The 20,291-nt window shown below is 41.4% G+C and overlaps 1 protein-coding gene and 1 long non-coding RNA gene across 4 annotated transcripts in view; both read right to left on the bottom strand.

Moving 5' to 3' along the window:
• Positions 1-622: 622 nt before the first annotated feature.
• Positions 623-4,107, bottom strand: LOC310645780. The gene is made up of 3 exons (XR_014493581.1): positions 4,048-4,107; positions 3,838-3,957; positions 623-681 (listed from the first exon to the last, which is right to left on the bottom strand). It is a non-coding gene; the product is annotated as an uncharacterized lncRNA (long non-coding RNA).
• A 1,509-nt stretch (positions 4,108-5,616) lies between these two features.
• Positions 5,617-20,291, bottom strand: part of FMR1 (fragile X messenger ribonucleoprotein 1) — a 33,595-nt gene continuing 18,920 nt past the window's right edge. For all 3 annotated transcript variants that reach the window (XM_083372289.1, XM_083372291.1, XM_083372288.1), the window contains exons 16-17: positions 6,775-6,884; positions 5,617-5,650 (exon numbers count right to left, since the gene is read on the bottom strand). In XM_083372289.1, coding sequence (XP_083228415.1) covers positions 5,632-5,650; positions 6,775-6,884 — 129 coding nt within the window. In that variant the 3' untranslated portion in view covers positions 5,617-5,631. The remainder of the gene's footprint in view (positions 5,651-6,774; positions 6,885-20,291) is intronic.

Genomic DNA, 20,291 nt, shown 5'->3' with positions numbered 1-20,291 from the left:
CTCATAGCAGGTTGAGCCTTTATATATATATATATAAAGCTTCGCTGTTTGAAAGGGATCACATAACGTCAGGATGGAGAGGTTTCCTAGCCGTAAATACAGGATTTTAAACTGTATGTGATCCAGGGAGTTGGACTATCTTAAACGGAAATGGGGGTGCATTTTTCTTTCCATCTTCAGCTAGTTGAATTGTCACTGTTAGGTTTATTCTCCATTAGGATTCCCTGAAAGGTGACCTTTATTGAAGGCATAAGGGAAATTCTTATTTCAATTTTCAGAAGGTGATGTAATGAACGCACTTCTTCTCTGGGAAGTGGTGATCAGCTGATTTAAAAATGGATTTTGGAAGATGTGCATAGGATGATTACGTAACCTGAGAGCTTTAGAAGTACTACCCCAGGGCCAACAGATCTGCTGTCTAACTTAGAGCCTTCGTTAATAAGACATATCTCAAAGGGTTGCAAGAACTGTGGCTAAATTTCGCTCATCTTCCATATACCGAACACTTGTGCTGTGGATTTGGATGTGGTTCTTGGTCACTTACATTTCCACAAGATGGTGGGAACTAAAAGCAAACTACTGTATGTATGTTTAACCTAACAAGAGGGTGACATGATAGCATCTTCTAATACTTGAAGGACCATCACAACGAAGACGGCCTCAGTTTATTCTCCAAAGCACCTGAAGGCAGGACAAAAAGCAATGGGTGGAAACTCATCCAGCTTGGAAATAAGCAGGAATTTGTGAGAACAATTAACCATCAGAAGAGATTAAAATAGAATTTTTTAAAAAAAGAACAATTGCATAGTTTAAAGGAGGAGAAAACGTCTTCCCATTCTAGGAATTCTGACAGGCCAAGCACGCACAGGATCCCTTATAGTAAACAGTGCTATTTAACGGCACTCACCTGTCCTAGGAACCCCAGAATCCTTGAGATTTGGATGAGACTCACGTGTTTTTGGTTTTTGGGGTTTTTTTCGTAGGATGTTGAAAGTCTGGTTGTTCTCCCTAGGCACTGGGCCAGGTTGTGGTGTGAGCCAATCTGAATATTTTGATTATATGTGGGTTGAGTTGCATTGGGTTGTGTTTCAACTTTTTACATTTGTTTTCCATTATTTGTTCGCTTCCCAGAGTCGTGCTTTGAGTGAACAGCCATATAATGTAAACGATAACTGGATAAAGCTGTAGACGAAGGAGCAGTCAGAGAAACCAGGAAGGTGCATCTTACTCAAAATGGCCATTCTCTACATATGCTTCCTCTTACTGAAAATAGTAATCCTGGAAGAAAAGCCTATGATAGAAGGAAACTGCCATTTTTTTACTTGTCTCGTGGACGTGGTTTCTTGTTTCCCCACTTGGAAAAGGGCAGGGAAGCTTAGCATGGATTTAAAAGATCTCCATCTCTCTACAAATCGGTCCCCTTAGATTTCTAATTGGATCTCTGTAGGATTTCTGCTTTAAATACGGATCAGCTGAGAGGAACTGACATGGTGTACAGTTTCGCCTTTTCTTCCGGGTCTCAGCTTAGTCAGCTTAGCATCCTGAGCCTGGTTTTAAATCTCATTTTAACAAGCTAACATGCACACCTACTGGAGATTCTAATTTGGTTGCGTAAAAAAAAGCCACAAATGTTAGAAAACCTAGAGCAGCCTATGTCCAACTGACTTGGAGGATTGCATGTTCCTGCACACCGAATTTGCCCATCGGCTGCGCTTAAGTGGAGAGGTGTTTAGCGTTTGAGAGCCTCCAGGGTTATACTGTAGGAGAAGGAGTGGCGGAACTGGGGGTGGAGTTAAAAGAGGGATCAGCCTCGAATCCCTATGTAGCCACAAATGAACAAAGTCCAACCTCCCTTGAATTCCACTGACCTTTATCTAACTCCAAGCAGGTGTTGATCATTAGTTGAGAAGATCATTAGTTGTGCACATGCATGAGTAGCAATAAATGGGACCTTAATGGGAGCTTCACATGTGGTAGTCCTTGAGTTAGGACATTAAGGAAGCCTGCCCATTATAGTTATAAGCTGTTACAGTCATAAAACAGGTTGTTCTGGGAGCTGAAGTCCACCAATCTTCAAGTGGCCAACATAGCCCTACCTCCATCCCTCCTTGGGGTCAGTAAGTCGTGAGGGCCACTGAATTCATAGTGTGATGCTTCAGACAGGGATGACAGTATTCCATTGATAATTTCCTAAATCATGAATAAACAATATGGTGCCCATTGGTCACCTCTCTTCTGGAGAATACCTTCTTCTAAATGCTGGGAAATCATGGTGTGTCATTTCTAATTTCGTTTGCACCCAACACACTCCCAGCCAGTCGCTTGATCCCAGTTACAGCAATCACACACACAGACACCCAAGCTGTTCAACTAGCAAAAGATAAAGCTTGACCTTGATCTACTAAATATTGGTCAACCTCAAGAGCATAGCTGGTAAAATGGGATTAAAGATAGGCAACAGAGGGGTTAGCTGATCTCTAGTAGATAGTTTATTAGTTTTATAGATGGTTAGAGATACATTCCACAGATGTTTGGTCTAGATGGGCCTTGCGGTCCTTCTGGCATCTTGACAAGGGCACAGTACTCTTAGAAATGTGCAAGTGAAGTTTCTGTCAATCATCTTACAGGACTTGGATATATAATTTTTAGACTCCGACGACTTGAAAGATCACACGAGATCAAGAGATCTAGCTCTCAAGCAGTAAACCTTGTTTAACACAAGCTTTTTCACTCCTAGTAGCAAGCAACATACTCTCACTTAAAAAAATAAATCAATACTTTCCTCTGAATTACTGGTCGTAAATGCTTTAAAACACACTATTAAAAATTGAGAGAGGGGAGGGAGCATAGATTAACGATTGCTGTAACCAAACTCTTCCTTTTGAGATGACAAGCTGCAGTTTACAAACCATTTACTCTGGAGCAATTACATAAGCTAGAATGGGAATCTCACAAGTAATCCCAAGCCTAGTAATATTGATTTTGGTTTGGGTTTTAATTGTATGCTAAAATATAGTGTTGACATTAAATGCTTGCTCCCAGTGGGATCGATGGAGAGAAATAATCCTCTTTTACAAGTACATATCATGGTTACATAAAATCAATCACTCTGAAATCCAAATGTGAAATGGATTCCGGAGCACAAATCTCATTGGTCCTTCTTTTGATCCTAGAATATTCCCGGCAGGAATTCAAGTCGAAAGTGAATATTAAGAGCGTGGCAGAAATAGCCCAATTCCTACTCGTATGTCCCAAGTTTATTTTTTTTAAGTGAATCCTCCACACTTTGACATTTTTAAAAGAGCAAAAGGCAAATGAGAAGAATGCAACCAATGCAAAAGCCTGCATTATAGAACTAGATTTCAGCCTCTCTGCAATTACGCCAAGGTTGGCAATGCTTGCATTAGGAAAATCCAACACAGTTTCTGATAAAATAACAGGCCCTATTTTTTGCTACCAGTAAAATGTAGCTCTGGCTGGCCAAATTGCTTCTCCGTTGTTATTTGGGCCAGTCCTTGGGAAAAAAAGAAACAGCAATATTTTCTCCCTTGCCTTCATTTGAAAGTTGGCATTTCAAAAGACCTGGAGCTCCTGCCAGTCTGGCAAGTTTTGGACTATCGGGGAACTGTAAATTAGTAGAATTCCTCCCCCTCTTTTTCCCTTTTAATTTCTTTTTGGGAGGGGGAGAAGAAAATACCCAGCAAACTGCTATTTAGAAAAGTTCATCGACTTGTCCTTTGTGGGATGAATAAACAGACACACGTACACACACACACACACACAAACACACACGCTCGCCCTGAAATATGTATGCAACAGCATGACAAAAGTACTTACACGAGGCAACATACCAAATTGAGGAGCAAGCAGAAGGCACTGATAGATTTCATGTTCCAAATGTTTGGCATTAAAAGAGTCTCCAGCTGTGAAAGTTGGGTTCTTGATAATTCAGAGTTTCTGGAAAAATGACAGGACATTGCTGTAAAAACACTTTGCTCCTCCTCCTCCTCCTCCAACCCTACTCCCTCCTAGCAGTGATGATGATACCTAGTTTGGTAATGGAATGTCTGCAATAAAACAACCAAGCTCAGAGAGCACCAAAGATCAGACTCCTCCTCCTCCTCCTCCTCCTCCTCCTCCTCCTCCTCCTCCTCCTCCTCCTCCTCCTCCTCTTCTTCTTCTTCTTCTTCTTCTTCTTCTTCTTCTTCTTCTTCTTCTTCTTCTTCTTCTTCTTCTTCTTCTTCTTCTTCTTCTTCTTCTTTCTTTCTTTCTTTCTCTTTCTTCTTTCTTCTTTCTCCTCCTCCTCCTCCTCCTCCTCCTCCTCCTCCTCCTCCTCCTCCTCCTCCTCCTCCTCCTCCTCCTCTGTTACCTAGAGAGGTATGGGAGTAAATAAACACAGTAGTCCAGAACGGAGTCACAGCTCCAGGTATGGCTAACACCTCTGAGACTGAAGCATCGTCATTCGTTTACTTTCTCACTCACAAATTGGGAAGACCTAGTAAGAAGGATAAACCCATGTCTCAATAGGGACAACAAAGAACTAAGCAATGTTGTGGCAGGTGTCTTTGCAAGGTGGGATGACTCCGTTGTCAGAGATGTGAAACCAAAGTGGTTGCATCTCAGAGCTTAGCCCTTTTTCCTCTGTAACCTCTATGGCCTCAACGTTCTGGATGATCCTTCACCCATGGCATGTGGGGATTCCCCAAAGCAATGACAACTTATGGGAAATGTGGAGCCCATTTATGCTTCTTTTTTAATGAAAAATTGGGTAGAATCTGCTTCTTAAGGCAGGAAGTCAGCAATGAGGAACAGCACAGTGAGAGATATGGACTAATGCCAGTCAGCAATGCCTAGTTTGCAAAATGGTCTCCATAGGCTGTTTATTAATCTTCTCCTGGTTTCCTAAACTTGGCCAGAAAACTGTCAAACCTTTGGCAGGATGGAATGCATGGTTGCAACGTCTGCAACTGCTTGTAGGGAGATGCAGATGATGCCTGCAACCTCTCTCTGTGTGATTTGCAAGCTTATGCCTAGAGGAATTGGAACAGCACCCCTATTTCTGCCGTCTGTCTGGGAGGGCAATTTCATTAAACCAACAGCTGTGAGCACCATAGAGATTGTGTTTGCCTACTTGGCTTTATTTGGTAGGGTTTTTATCAGCTCACCTTTATTGAATATGTTTGCGTTCTGCTCCTTCCGGCTTTCTTCTCTTTGCACAATGAAAATCTCCAAGTCTTCCCGTGTCGCAGTGATTCCCTCCTCCGATATGTTATTTTAGGTTTTCTAACTGTAACTCAAAGGACATTCTTCAGAAGGTACCAAAAGACATCCAAGCTATACAGGTTAGTTTGCAATGCAAACAGTGGCTTGGTGGAATCATTGGTTTGTATAAAGCAATGGCTCAGCAGAATAATAGAATTGGAAGGGACCTTAGAGGTCTTCTAGTCCAACCCCCTGCTCAAGGAGGAGACCCTACACTATTTCAGACAAATAGCTGTCCAATCTCTTCTTGAAAACTTCCAGCGATGGAGCACCCACGATTTCTGGAGGCAAGCTGTTCCACTGGTTAATTGTTCTCGCCGCTAGGAAGTTTCTCCTTAGTTGTAGCTTGCTTCTCTCCTTGATTTGTTTTCACCCATTGCTTGTTGACCTACCTTGAGGAAGAGAAAGAGAGAGAGGAAGAGAAAGGAGAGAGGAAAGAAAGGAGAGAGGTGAGAGAAGGGAGGGAGGGAGGGAGGGAGAGAAACTGTGTGCCTTAAATACTTTTCTATCATACCTAGCAGTAAACATTCCACCAAAATTCTACATTAGTTGCTGAAATCTCTTCCACTGAGATTTGAAAACAGAGCAAGCAGTCTATCGCTCCACCATCATCAAAATACAGCATGTTTTATGAAGGTGCAACATTTGGTTTCATTAAAGATGCAAAAGCAGGTGATCTCAATAGCTACATTGAATTCAAAATAAAACAAACAAAAGCAAGAAAGAGGTGCAGGGAGAGAGTTGAGTAATTCAACCATACCTCTCTCTTGTCTTTATCTATCTATCTATCTATCTGATAGATACCTGTATGGTGTTTGGGGGGCTGTTTTGATATATTAGCACATAAAGAAAGGAAGGAAAAGAAAAAAAAGAAAAAAAGAAAAAAAGAAAAAAAGAAAAAAGAAAGGAAGGAAGGAAGGAAGAAAGAAAGAAAGAAAGAAAGAAAGAAAGAAAGAAAGAAAGAAAGAAAGAAAGAAAGAAAGAGAAAGAGAAGATTAGAGATAGATATAGAGAGACAAACAGAGATAGGGACAGACAGACAGCTATAGATGATAGATGGATAGACAGATGGTTTGTCAGTCCAATTCATTATACCCCATAATATTTTCCATATATAATATTAAAGCAATGTTTCTCAGCCCTGACTATTTTAAGATGTGTGGACTTCAACTCCCAGTTCCCCTGGAAATTGAAGTGCACACCTCTTAAAGTGGCCAAGGTTGAGAAACCCAACATTACAGACTTGTTCATAAATCAACACAATGTACGCATTTCCCCAGACTTAATTATTAGCTAGATTTGATATTCTCAATAATAGCTTTGCGTTTGCACTTCCTCCACAGCCAGAAAACATATTTAAGAAAGGAGGAACATCATGAACCTTTCAAAAGGGCTTTGGATATTGTCTCTAGTGTCCAAGGAGACACATGTCTGTGCCAAGCTCCCCCACCTTCTGGTAAATAGTTATGTCTCCTGCCTAGATACTAAAAATCAGTGATACAGTTTTCTTACCTGAACATCTTGCCTTCCCCTAAAAAGTTTCCAAGCACAAGCAATCTCGACATCTGTTTCAAGGATCTCGGCTGGAAATGCAGTTTCACACAGCCAAATTGCTTGTGTTTCTGTGGAGGAAATGGCAATTTATTTTATACCACCATCTGCGCTCTAAATGGTATCTTTTGTCATTCATGGTGTGGCTTGCAAGTGGTGCCTCTCTGCCAAATATAAAATGAGATGCCTTCCAAATTAAGGTTGTTGTGTGCATTACAAATGTTGTGTTTGTGTGTGTGTGTGTGTGTGTGTAAGCAAATATATATATATAAAGGTAAAGGTAAAGGTAAAGGTTCCCCCGCACATGCGTGCTAGTCGTTTCCGACTCTAGGGGCCGGTGCTCATCTCCGTTTCCAAGCTTACCTTCCCACCGGAGCGGTCCCTATTTTTCTACTTGCATTTTTATGTGCTTTCGAACTGCTAGGTTGGCAGAAGCTGGGATGAGTAACAGGCGCTCACTCTGCTACGCGGTACTCGGGATTCGACCCGCCAAACTGCTGACCTTCTGATTGACAAGCTCAGCGTCCTAACCCACTGAGCCACTGCGTCCCTTTTTGCGGGTGCTTGTATGTAGATCTTTGGTCATTCGGGGTTTTCCCCACGTAGAATTGGAGGTATCAGGGCAATACACACACACACACACACACACATGAGGAAAAAAAACCAGTACACATCCTCTCCATTAGTCAACACCCAGATAAGCAGGGATTAACACCAGACAAACAATCAAGCAGAAAACAATATCCTAATTGAGGAACTACCCGGGAGAAAAAAACACACCTCCATCAACACCGGGAGGCAAGCAACTGTATATAATAAACAGGGAACAAACCGCACATTTACTAACACTGATGATGATACCTAGTTGGGTAAGGAGACATCAGCAAGCAAACCACCAAGATAAGAGAGGATCAAGCCTCTGCACTCGATCTCTGAGCTACAGTTATTTTTCTCTGTTTCATCATATGAAATACAGTCTAAGTCCATTAAGAATCCTTCTCATTGACTGTCTGGTTCTCATCCCTTTGTGAGTAAAATTGAAACAGATGGATATCAACCAATTACCAAAGAAACATTAACCTCTAAATACATCCATAAACAATAGCTTTTTAAAGCTGGATCTGCAAAGCCTAATAAAGATGGATTTAAGATGTCACCGAAAAGATTCAGCACAAATGAGGAGTCTATTATTCCATTAGCAGGAAAGGCAAAAGGTCCAGATTTGAGATGTTTGCCTTTATTTCTTGGCACTCTAAAAATGATGCACCCTTGGGAACATTGTTTTGTTTTGTCATGCAACCTCTGGATCGATGAACGTAGCCTGGAGGCTGATAGGTTTTCAATTTTGACTTGATAAACATCAATCAAAGATGCACATGGAACCAAACAATTGCAATGTTTTGATTGCCATCACTCATATTGTCCCATAAATCTTTGATATTGCCCCTGAAAATACTGCAGGTAACTTCAAGGTGGAGGGCCATACTTCAAGGAAAGGAATTGGCTTCCTAGGGACATCCTGTATCTTATTATTGGCATCTCCAGTTGAAAAGAGATGCTGTCAATTACAATGGGAAAGATGGACTAGTGGATTGTCCTATTAGGATGCCAATTCCATAGGATTGTCAAGCTTCAGCAATACAAACCAAAAATCATTGGAAAATGTAGTGGTTACTTTTTGGTATCATCTCTACATCAACCTCTAGGGAAGGAGGGCAGGCTGTTTGTGGAAAATTACTCATAATGATCCTTTTTGATTCCCTAAGCTTATCAAATTCAGGCAGAAAGCTAGATGACAAAAGAAACTATATGTAGCTTGTGGGTTGAACTGTGGGGCCCTTGGTGCTCTCTGAGCTTGGTTGTCTGCCCTGCAGATGTTTCATTGCCCAACTAGGTAACATCATTGGTGGCCCTGTGGGCTCAGTGCTACTGCAAGCCCTGATGATGTTTTCTAGTTGGGTAATGAAATATCTGCAAGCAAGTAACCAAGCTCAGAGAGCACCAAGGCTCCACAGTTAGGCGAGAGTCATAGGTCATAAAAGATACTCATAATGATACTCTCGAGTGTTGTCCCATAGTCTTGGTTGCTATTCTCCTTCTGTGAGCAAGACAGCTCAAACCTTGAAGCAATAATTGATGGGCATCTTACCCTTAGGACCTTCTGTACTGTACCAATTCACTTTTTGCATGCTCTCCAAAACTCTGCTCTGACATAATATTCAAAGGAAGGTCCTTTCTACTTGATATCAAGGCATCCTAAAATGAGCTAAACAAGAAAAGAACTCCAGTATAATAGAATAGCCAAATGCAAAAAGAATGCACTCTTTTTTTAAGACGATGTTTATGAAGCCTTGAGAAACTATGAAGGGCAAAGAATTTGTATGATCCATGCTTTCTATTTATTTCCTAAGATCCTGCTGCTATTCCTCCAGGAACCTTGATAAGCCGTCTGGCTGAGGATTTTCCAAAGTCTTTTATGGTTGAGTAAAAATGAGTAAATCGTATATCCAGCTCGTAGGAAACAACTAATGCCTCACAAGGAAGCAATATCATCAGCAAATATAGCTGTGAGTGAGTGCCTAGCTTCATATAGAGAGAAAATTAAACTACAAAAGAGTCTATTAAAGTAACAGTAAGAATCTTGGCAGAAGCCCATAAAAAAAAGGGGCGATTCGAAAGAGTTATAGATGAAGCTACCTGTACTGTATATGCCTTAACTATAGTTTTAAATTACAACAGATGGTACAAATAACAACAGCAACAACAAAATATCCCTGTGTGCTTGTATGCTGTGTAGAAAATGCTTTGATACTCTATGATCAGAGGTTAAGTTGTTGACCTGACTTTGGATTTTCCAGACTGTTTTGACTCTTGGACATTCGGATGAGGTATAAGTGTTGTGGGACTGTGTTTGCATGGTAGGACACACCTCTTTTCGTAACAAACCCAGGCTTAGTTAACTGGAACATCTGCAGAAGGCCCCTGTATAAAACCAGTCCTCTTAGATGTTAGATGGCTTAATGATCTAGTACAGGGGTCCCCAACCCCCAGGCCGTGGACCGGTACCAGGCCATGGCATGCCAACAACTGGTCCACACAAACAAGCAAAGCCCCATGAGTAGGATGCAGGCAACACACAAAACCACGCACCCTCTGGTCTGTGGAAAAACCTCTCTCCGCAGAACCGGTCTCTGGTGCCCAAAAGGTTGGGGACCTCTGATCTAGTAGGATTTCACAAAAGGCTAAACATCTGACCTTTCTTGAAAGGGTCTAATATGACATTTCCAAGACAAAGTTAGACAATATAGTAGAACCACAATTTAGTAATTGACATCTACTGTACTTAGCAGACTTTGTATACAACGGACAAAGCAACTATCCAGACATCTCCCCAGAATAACAGACAAATCTGTTGCATGGGAACTACTACAGAGGAGGCAGTTAAATTCTTGCTACTTTATCTTAATTGTACCTGTACTTCATTTCTAAATAACTTCAGTTCTTCAAATGATGCAAGTTTAGGTAATTTACCTCATGGTGGAAATAGTAAAGAGATGTACATGATGTAGTTTTGTATTTCATGGACAGTTGGGAATAATGGACACTCTCTCTGAAATAAGTCTGTTAAACTCAAGTTTGAATATATAAGCCAGAAGACAATATCCTCCTACATCTTACAGAAATAACTGCACCACATAGGAGAAGACATGGGTAAGATAAAACCTACCCCAACACGAACATATTAATTTAAAAAATCCAAGGAACTCTACTTGTTCAAATGCTGTTTCTGTCTCCTACAAAGATAATGGATGCGCTCACCAAACCACATAATAAATCCGAGAAATGTCGTTTGTTTTGTTTAATCAAACTGCAGCTCTGAAACTAATATAATACGACCACAAACATGGAGCAATTGTCATTAATCTGTAAAGAAGTTGCCCATTTTTTTCATCCTATCATATTTCAGAGCGTTGAAAAATGAAACACATATGTTTCTTTGATGGGGTTTCTACTTTCCCCCCACCTCATGAGAACATTTTTTCTTTACCCTCTCATTTTTCCCTGCTCAGTAAGTCACTGTTTCAACATATAGCCTTTAAGACACACATACCCATATAAACCATACCCATATATGGTTGGACTAGAGGACCTCCAAGATCCCTTCCAACTCTGTTATTCGATTCTAAACCTCCATAGAAGATCTCAAGATTTCTCCCTAATCTTAATTGCCATGCTGTTTTGCTACTACAGTCCTGCTGCACCAAGAAATGACATTCTTCTCTCAAGCTAGATATATCATCTTGATACAGCTCAGCTGAGGGACAAACGTAGGACAACGTGGCCAGCAAAGAACAGAGAAGCAGAAGAAGGCTGAACTTTGGATGGTACCAGCAATTGGGTAAAGCTACCACGTCGCTAACGCTCCCCTTACATTAGGATTTTATTTTCTTTAGTTAAGACAAAGGAGTCACTTTAAGCTTCATTAAATAAAATTATGAGCATGGAGCTCATATCTTCTCCTCAAACCAGAGATATGTGTGAGTAATGATTCACTGAAGCATCGCAGTCAATGGCCCAGATATAGAGTAGAGATTTACTGTGGGCTTAAGTCTGTTCTTTAGATGTACCACTTCTAGACAGATATATTGTTTTTACTTAGGAGCTGTGTCAGGACCCCAATTTCCTCAGGATGGGAGGGTATGATGAATGCCAAAGGTGAGTTAGAGAAGGGAGAGGGGTATTTCACAGCCCTATTTCTCTCTTCCGTCAAGTGGGAGAATTCTGCATCAGATATTAGGGCACAATGCTTTGGTAGACTTCCATCATTCTTAAACTCTTCTCTTGGATGTCCATAACACCAAAGCTCTCTCAGAAGGAACAAGGCTTTTGCTTGTTCCTGGCTTCAGTTGGCTCCCAACCTGGAATAGTTCCACTATCTACTGGTGCTTCAGAGACATCATTCTTAGAAAGACTTCCAGCTAGAGGGCAGAGATGCAAACTGTTGGGTCTGTGCAAATACTGGAGGCTTCCAGAAAACATTTCAATAGATAAGGTGGTGGGAATGGCAGTCAACGATAAGGTGATCTGAATTAGAACTTTACATAGGTAAATTTCATTTCATTCATTCACATACGTTTCATTCATATACAAACATTTCTCCTTTAATAGGGAGAAATCTCCTGACAGTGAGAACAATTAACCAGTGGAACAGCTTGCCTACAGAATTAGGGGGTGCTCTATGACTGGATGGTTTTTAAGAAGAGATTGGGCAGCCATTTACCTGACATGATCTAGGGCAGGGGTCCCCAACCGTGGCAACTTTAAGACTTGTGGATTTCAACTCCCAGAATTCCCCATTCCACAAGTCTTAAAGTTGCCAAGGTTGTGGGTCCCTGATCTAGGGTCTCCTGCTTGGGCGAGGGGTTGGACTGGAGGAACTTGGGGGGGAAGGTCTCTTCCAACCATGTTATTCTGTTATTCTTTCAATGATCACATGTTCCCATTCCAACAATTTTCAGCAGGTGCCAGCAGCTCACTTTGTGTGGGCTCAGAAGCTAAGCAGGGCTGGACCTGCGTAGTGCTTGAAGAACATCAGGGAATCTTATGGCTGAAGACTAGACTGCCAAATTGGGAAGTGGGGAGGGGGGAAGGATCTAGGAAGAAAGCCATGGAAAATCACCTCTCTACTCTTGCCAAGAAAGCAACATGGATAAAGTCAACCAGAGTGGAGCTCTGAGCTTGTCTCACAGCAGCCAGTACTAATAGCTGCTAAACTAACCATCTGCCCAATCCTATCATCCTCACTTAGGATTCAGGTAAGGTTGTTATAATTATCTCGGCTCTCCCCTAAGTCAGATAAGTGAACCAATGCAACACAGGCCTACCTGATTTGTGCGGCGGCTGTTGATGTTTACCTACTTCAAATGAGCAATAGAATTATGCATTTATTTTAGACCGCAAAATTAAAATAGGAAATACATTCTCAGGGTGCCTCCAGTTTTAACTACATCAAACTCTCTTACCTTTGATAAATCAACTACGTATGGCAGCAATAAACTGCCTATAGCCCATAGTATATGCCCAGCTGGTCCAATCTGGCAGAGCTGGAATGTTTGGCTTCAAGGAATCATAAAGCTGGGAAGGACCTTGGAGGTCTTCTAGTCCACCCCCACACCCAAGGCAGAAGTCCTTTTTCTACCCTGAACAAATGTTTGTCCAATCTCTTTTTTAAAAACCTCCAGTGATGGAGCACCCATAACTTCTGGTGGCAAGCTGTTCCACTGACTACTTGTTCTCACTGACAGGAAATCTCCTTAGGTTGCTTCTCTCTTTGATAAGCCTCCATCCATTGCTTCTTGACATGTCCTCGGGCGTTTTGCAGAATAGGTCAACAGCTTCTTCTTTGTGACAGCCCCTCCACACTGAAAGACAGCTGTCATCTCACCCCCAAGCCTTCTCTTTGTTAGGCTAAAAACATACCTAGATCCATTAACCTTTCGTCATAGGGTTTTTGCCTCCAGACCTGATCGCTTTTATTGCTTCTGTTAGCCCATTTCTCCACAACACAAATGATTACAATTTGCCATTGTAGCCCATCATGTACTATTTAAGAATCCAAGTTTGCCGCACACACAGCCCTTTTTAGGTATAGACATAGCAAGATCTTAAACAAACTGCATTCACTGCTTTTCAAGGAGACTAAGTTGATTTGCTTATACCACCACCTTGTGGCTCTGAAATTAAAATTTTGAAAAGTTCCCAAATTCCCAGAAGTATTTGGGAAACCCCAACTATTTTGTGCCATGGCACCTTAAGTACAAGTTTATAAAAATTAGGGAGTTTGCACATCTATGATGCCAGGATTACTTCTAAAAGCTTCTGCAACTAGTGGGCTTCAAGCATCACAAACCGTGAATCATGAACCACAGTATATTCAGCTGAATAAAGCACATTATGATTAATGTGCTGTCTGAATACCATATTTTAGCCTAAATTTTAGGCCTGTCCAACCTATAAAATTGGTTTGTCTATCTTTCTTCTTCCATTCTTCCCTGAATGTTTTCTTGGTCTCTGTTTTCATATTTATACTTGATTTTTAATCTTCAACATACAGTACGGTAGGTTAAAAAGTACAAGAATGCAACATTTCAACAATAAACCAATTATCATCCTGCCAGTACAAAATTAGTTTATTCTCAAGTTCTTATGTTTTGCTACATTTTACTTGCGATGCACGTTAAAAGCGTGACACTGTTTAATGTAACTCAACCTGGCTTACAAAAGCAGGTTTAAATAAGATTAATGAATAGTCGCAAATGTGTTGTGTGTTATCCTATCCCTGATTTGGGATGTTTATATCTTTCTGTTGACAATAAATTAGTTATTGCACTATCAAAGTCATCCACGTGTGTAGGAAAGAGATGGAAGGTCGTCACAAAATGGGTCCTGCAACACAGCAATGCCAAGTCTACCCTTTATGGAATTGTGTGTGACTTCCACGTTTCATGAGGCAATGGGACTTTCTGGTTTTTCTTTGAAGACATTTTTCTTCTCCCTCAAGAAGCTTCTTCAGCTCTGACTGGATGGTGGGGAATGGAAGGATTTATACTCTTTGCAGACAGCTGGTCATATGTGTTCTTTTAGAGAGTCGTTGAGGCCACTTGGGGGTTTACCTGTGTCCTCAGGATCACCCGAGTAGTGCAAATGTCTGTGGAGCCTTCTTGGAACTGTTGAAAGGACTGTGTTGTTGACTGGAGATAGTGGATGTTGTATCCCTACCCCCCCTGTTGAGAGAGGGCTGTTCAGTTTGACTTAGATGGCCTCTTTGACCCCTCTTTCAAACCAATCTCCATAGACTTCCATGTGAGCAAATGTTTTTTGAGTTAGACTGGCTTTGCTCTACTATGTAAGAGCAAAGGGTTTTCCTCTACTATGTAAGTGCTGTGTACGGGAATGTCACCAATATGCTCCAGATACTTGGTAACAGGTGATCAAGGAGGAAAACTCCATGGAAAGAAAAAATGGGAAGGAACAAGAGAGAAGGAGGGAGGGAGAGAGAAAGGGCAGAGCAGGTGTGATTATACCTGCTGCACCTTTATTTGGGCATTGTTGTGGTTAGGATCACCACACCCTTATTGCTTCAGCTCTGGAAAGCAGACAGTTGATGCAATCCTATCTCCAGAAATGCCTCCTTAAGTAACACCAGCTGCCTGCCATTAGTGCAGGTTCGAGTCCCACCAGGCTCAAGGTTGACTCAGCCTTCCATCCTTCCCAGGTAGGTAAAATGAGGACCCAGATTGTTGGGGGCAATTAAGCTGACTTTGTAAAAATGCCGCTTGGGGGGGGGGGCGAAAGCCCTAATAAGCAGGCATATACATAGAATGAAGGCTATTGCTAAGCACATTGATTTGTGCTTCTTAGATTGTAAGCCGCCCTGAGTCTTCGGAGAAGGGCAGGATATAAATGGGATTAAAATTTTAAAAAAATCAATAACTCCACACAGTTCAGGCATACCACGAGGAACGTTTAGTTATCTTTCATACGTTTCCTCAACATAGTTTTGAATTTATTCTGCAGATTAGCTATCGCTGCTCTCCTCGCTGTCCTCACTTCCTTCTTCAGTGTCATCGTCTTTGGGGGCTCGGCGCAAAGGATTGGCACACGGGCTGCAACACCATCAAGAACAAAGACATGAGCTTTGCAGGATGTGGTTCCCAATCAGTCGGGAGGGCACCGGGTGAGGGAAGAATGGCTGACTCTTTACAAGGAAGTCTCAAAGGTAATTTGCCCAACAGATTGGAAATGAACCTCGGATCTTTTGTTTCCAAAGCTAAAGGCTCTTCCCAAAGGAGGCCTACCACCACTTCAGCTTTCAAAATCCAGAGGACCACGGCCAGGAGATAAACTTGATAGTCATTCAGTTGGTGACATGGATTTTTTTTGCACACCGGATATAGTAGCTTCCCTTCCACTTTGGCAACCTTAAGACTTGTGGATGTCAACTCCTAGAGTTCTCTACCCAGCATGCTGGCTGGGGAATTCTGGGAATTGAAGTCCAGAAGTTTTAAAATTGCCAAAACTGATCCACCATTACAAAGCTTACGCTTCGAGTACTAGGAGACCCTTGGAGGTAAGATAGAGAATGGTGTTGTTGTTGTTTTTTTTATTCTAGTGGAAAAACTGTTCCATTTTGTTCTGTAATTCTATTGAATTAGACAATTATGGCTGTCCGTCCTTTCTAATTCAAAACGCCGAGGGTGAATCTGGAAAGGTCTGCATGCGCAACCTTCTTTCTTTCATGAAATTTAAAGTTTTTTCTTGCCTTCAGATGCCTTTCTGCAGGGAATCGTGGCTTTGTGGGACTGTGGAAAAGTTTTGGAACGTTTTAACTTAGACCTCTTACCTCCTTTTCTTACCTTCTCTCTACTATGAAACAGCAAAATGGAAGACAGACAACAGCCAACATTCCTCCAGTGCCAACGGCAAATATTCTCAAAATCTGTTGAGGACCTATTGTGGTCAACATAAGCATGTCTGGCATCTAATCTATAGCTGAAATAGTAAACTTTAGACAAGTTGGAGAGGTCTTACCCTTTAAAAATAAGCACCTTGTCACAAAATAGCACTAGCACTTAGACTTATATACTGCTTCACATTGTTTTACAGCCTCGCTAAGTGGTTTACAGAGTCAGCATCTTGCCCCCAATAATCTGGGTCCTCAGTTTACCGGCCTCGGAAAGATGGAAGGCTGAGTCAACCTTCAGCCCATCAGGGTTGAACTGCTGGCAGTCAGCAGAATTAGCCTGTGATATTGCATTCCATATTGTCACGAAAAATTATTAGAAAACTTAATAAGGAAATTTGGTGAGCAACCGTTTGACTATCTGTAGCAGGGGGATTATTAAGCGGGAAGAAAGCCCCTAAAGCAGACATGTCAAACTCGTGAGGTCACGTGATGTCGCGAGACGTATCGGGACTATTTTGCCATTGCTGGCAATGGGGTGGGCGTGGCTTCCAGATGACACCTAAAGTCTCAGATGCTGTACACCATTTTCACATTGTCAAAAGAACCTACAAAGCATAGATTAGTAAGACATGAGCATTTATGATGTCGGCCCTGAGGTATTGACACTTACTCTTCTGATGTAGCTTGATGGGGAAAGAACATTTACCAGGTACAGAACAAACGCTTACAGTTCTAAAACAATAACCAAATTGTATTCCAAGGCAGGAAAAGTGTTATCTTCTAGTTGAGCACCACCAACCTTGATGGGCTAGAACATGTAGAACAGGTTGTTCCACCTTGTCCATTTTCAGATCTGTGGACTTCAACTCCCAGAATTTTGGGATTCTGGGAGTTCAAGTCCACAAGTGGGGAATTCAGGGAGCTTATCGAGGAGTAGGTTGTGGTCTACTTTGTCAAATGCCTTACTGAAATCTAGGTATACTACGTCCACTGCATTTCGTTGGTCTACTAGTTTAATTACTTTATCGAAGAGTGAGAGCAGATTGGTTTGGCATGATGTGTTTTTAACAAACCCATGCTGGCTGCTAGTTATGACTTGGTTTGCTTCTAGTTGTTCGCAGATCTGTTTTTTGATGATCTTTTCTAGGATCTTCCCAGGTATTGATGTTAAACTGATTGGTCTGTAGTTTCCTGGGTCCTTCCCCCCCCCACTTTCTTGAAGATGGGGACCACATCAGCCCTTTTCCAATCCTCGGGTACTTCCCCGGTGCTCCAGGATTTGTGAAAGATGTGGTGTAATGGTTCTGAGATAACATCTGCCAGCTTTTTCAGAACTCTGGGATGTAATCTGTCAGGTCCAGGGACAAAATATAATACCTGCTGCGTGCAAGTATTTGTCCTGTAACTATGCAAGATGTTCTATACTTGAAATTCATTAAAGCTAACATTATAACATTTGTAAGTCCTTCTTTAAACCACCATTTGAATATATGACTCAGCTATCCCTACAGGATATAAAATGGGTAAGGAAGATACACGAGACAAAATGCCACTTACGGTCTTCAAATGGAGTATAGCAGTCTAACTGAATAAATTTTCTGGAAGACACACAACATTTGTGTTCTAGGCACAACGTCTGGTTGATGTGCTCTCCAACTTTGCAAGCCATGGCTTTTTGATTTCCTCTGGGCCAGCATGCTTTCAGAAAGACAACGGAAGTTCTAAGATTTGAATCTTTCTCACATCCAACCCAGACAATACGATTCAAATTACATATTAGCCTCCCGTAAACCCATATTTCCTCAAAAATGTGTTGAGAATTATTCCTCAGTAAGGTTTACATGGGAGAGAATGGAGCAAAACTGGAATTGGTTAAGGACGTGTTTTGGAAAATATATCCTTGAACAAGCTGAGTTGGAGTAGAACGCCATGTAGTAGAACACCCGTGACATGGTTAGAAGATACAAAGCAAATTTTAAACTATAATTCCTAAGCAACAAGTTGGAATCTTCTGCTTCCTTTATGCACCCCACCCAAGAAGTGAAGGAAACATGTGTGTAATTTTGTGCCCTGACAACTGGACGTCAAAGAACAACTGCAGCTGCATAGTTCTATCCCTACAGGGAAGGCTGAATTAATTCTCACTTGGCAAAGCCATCCATTGCTTGCTCAAATAATTTCAGTTGCCAACATTTTAGCAGAATGAGATCTGAATTCATTCTCACTCGGAATATCCCATGGGGAAGAGTCATTCATTGGTTGCCTTCTATTGGTTTTTTACCACCATGGATGTTCCCTTTTCAGTTATCCCTTCATCGTCAAGGGGTTATCTTCTCAGCAGTTTTAACCAAGTTGGCTGGGAAGAAGGGAGCAAGGCCAAACTTTCGCCCGGCTCCAAAACACATTTCAAATTAATTGTGTGTATCCAGACCGGGCTAGGGAGAAGTAAGGAGAGCACATTCTGATGGATCAGTCACATTATTTTCTGCTCTGAAACCTGGATTCATTCTCTATACATAGAGGGTCTCTGTGTGCCTTTTAGCGTATGTTTCAGAGTAACAAACCCAACAGTTTGGCGGAGGAGTAACATCAAGGCAATCTCCAAGGTGCACTTACTCACAGGATTGAAGAAGTTTTCCACCTTTTGAGATATGATTTCTGCTTTTGTCCTTGGCTCAGTAGGAACCATGTCAGATTCATTTCGAACTTCTAGTGCTGGCAATGAAAAACCTGAAGAATTGGAGTTGGGGAAGTTCAAAGAAACTGCAAAGCGTGTTCAAGGTGGCTAATTTGTCTAAAATCATACTTTTGAGAGTCCTATTTGCATTTAAGCTGGGCCTTTAGGCATTAGTTAATATCTAGTGACTTTAGCCATCAAGGTTTCCATTTTTTGCTCATTTGACTAAAGACACAAACAAAACCAAGGAGATGAAGTTCACATGCAAGTCCTTATGTAGTGTGTTTAGCTTTTTGCGCGGCATGAACCTATTGTGAAAACCATGGTGTAATGTATTAGTAGACTGGAATCCAGCCTTTGCAGCACATTCAAATTAATGTAAGCACCAGTTCTATGCTAGTATCGTTGCTATGAGGTTTGATATAAATTGCAATCCTGAATTTAATATGGGAGAATTTGGAAAGGCACACAGAAATGTTGATTTTAGATCTGTTTCAAGTTTGCTTTGACCACTCTTAAGGACTTGGCTAGAAGGAAATCTGCATTTATGCATGTTATGGGGTCTGCAGGGGTCAAAAAAAGTTAAGATGGCAGCCAGAGCCATGTGACCAATCATATGGTTGCAATCACTGTCAAAACTTTTGAGACATAACCCCTGCCACACAGATAGACAACCCGTTGTGTGACTTTTTTTTAAAGTTGTGGACTAAATTAATCAGAACAGGGAAGGGTCAATACATGGAATGGAAACCTGCTCAAGATCTCTCATCCCTGTAAGCCACAATTTACGGTAACTATGCTGGTGCATAATGCACTGTTGCAATTTGTTTACATTTAAGGTAGCGGACACAGATCCTTATTTTTCAGCAGCTCTGCAAAATTCCAGCTCTGCTGAAGGACTCCAAGATTAAATTGGGGGCCTCGTAGACGGAGAGGGTTCAGGGAAGCAACGGGTGACCAAATTCTTCATTAAGTTATGCTTACAAAGTCTCTTGGTAATACTCACTTGGATTGACTGCATGAAATAATATGCACAAATATTTGGCTAAAAGCTGGAGCACAAATCTCATTATTGCTATTATTCCTGAAACGACAGGAAAACACCCCCATCCCACCCCCAAGCCCCAAAATACCCATTAGGAAATACAAAAGTCAATAGGAGTTAATTTTTTTAGTACCACAAAGGAACTGCGATTCTTGACCCAAAGAATCAATTTCTTGTTTTTCTGTTCTATGACAGATAAGAGTTGGATAGCCTTATTAATCTAGCGAAAATAAAAACCCAGTAAATAATGCCATCTAAAACTATTAAGTAAGTTGCCAGTTACTAAAAGG

This window comes from Vipera ursinii, assembly GCF_947247035.1.
Source record: "Vipera ursinii genome assembly, chromosome: 12".
In the NCBI taxonomy this organism is placed as follows: domain Eukaryota; kingdom Metazoa; phylum Chordata; class Lepidosauria; order Squamata; family Viperidae; genus Vipera; species Vipera ursinii.
Note: the sequence above shows the minus strand (reverse complement) of the source record. Positions and strands in the feature narration are given on the sequence as shown.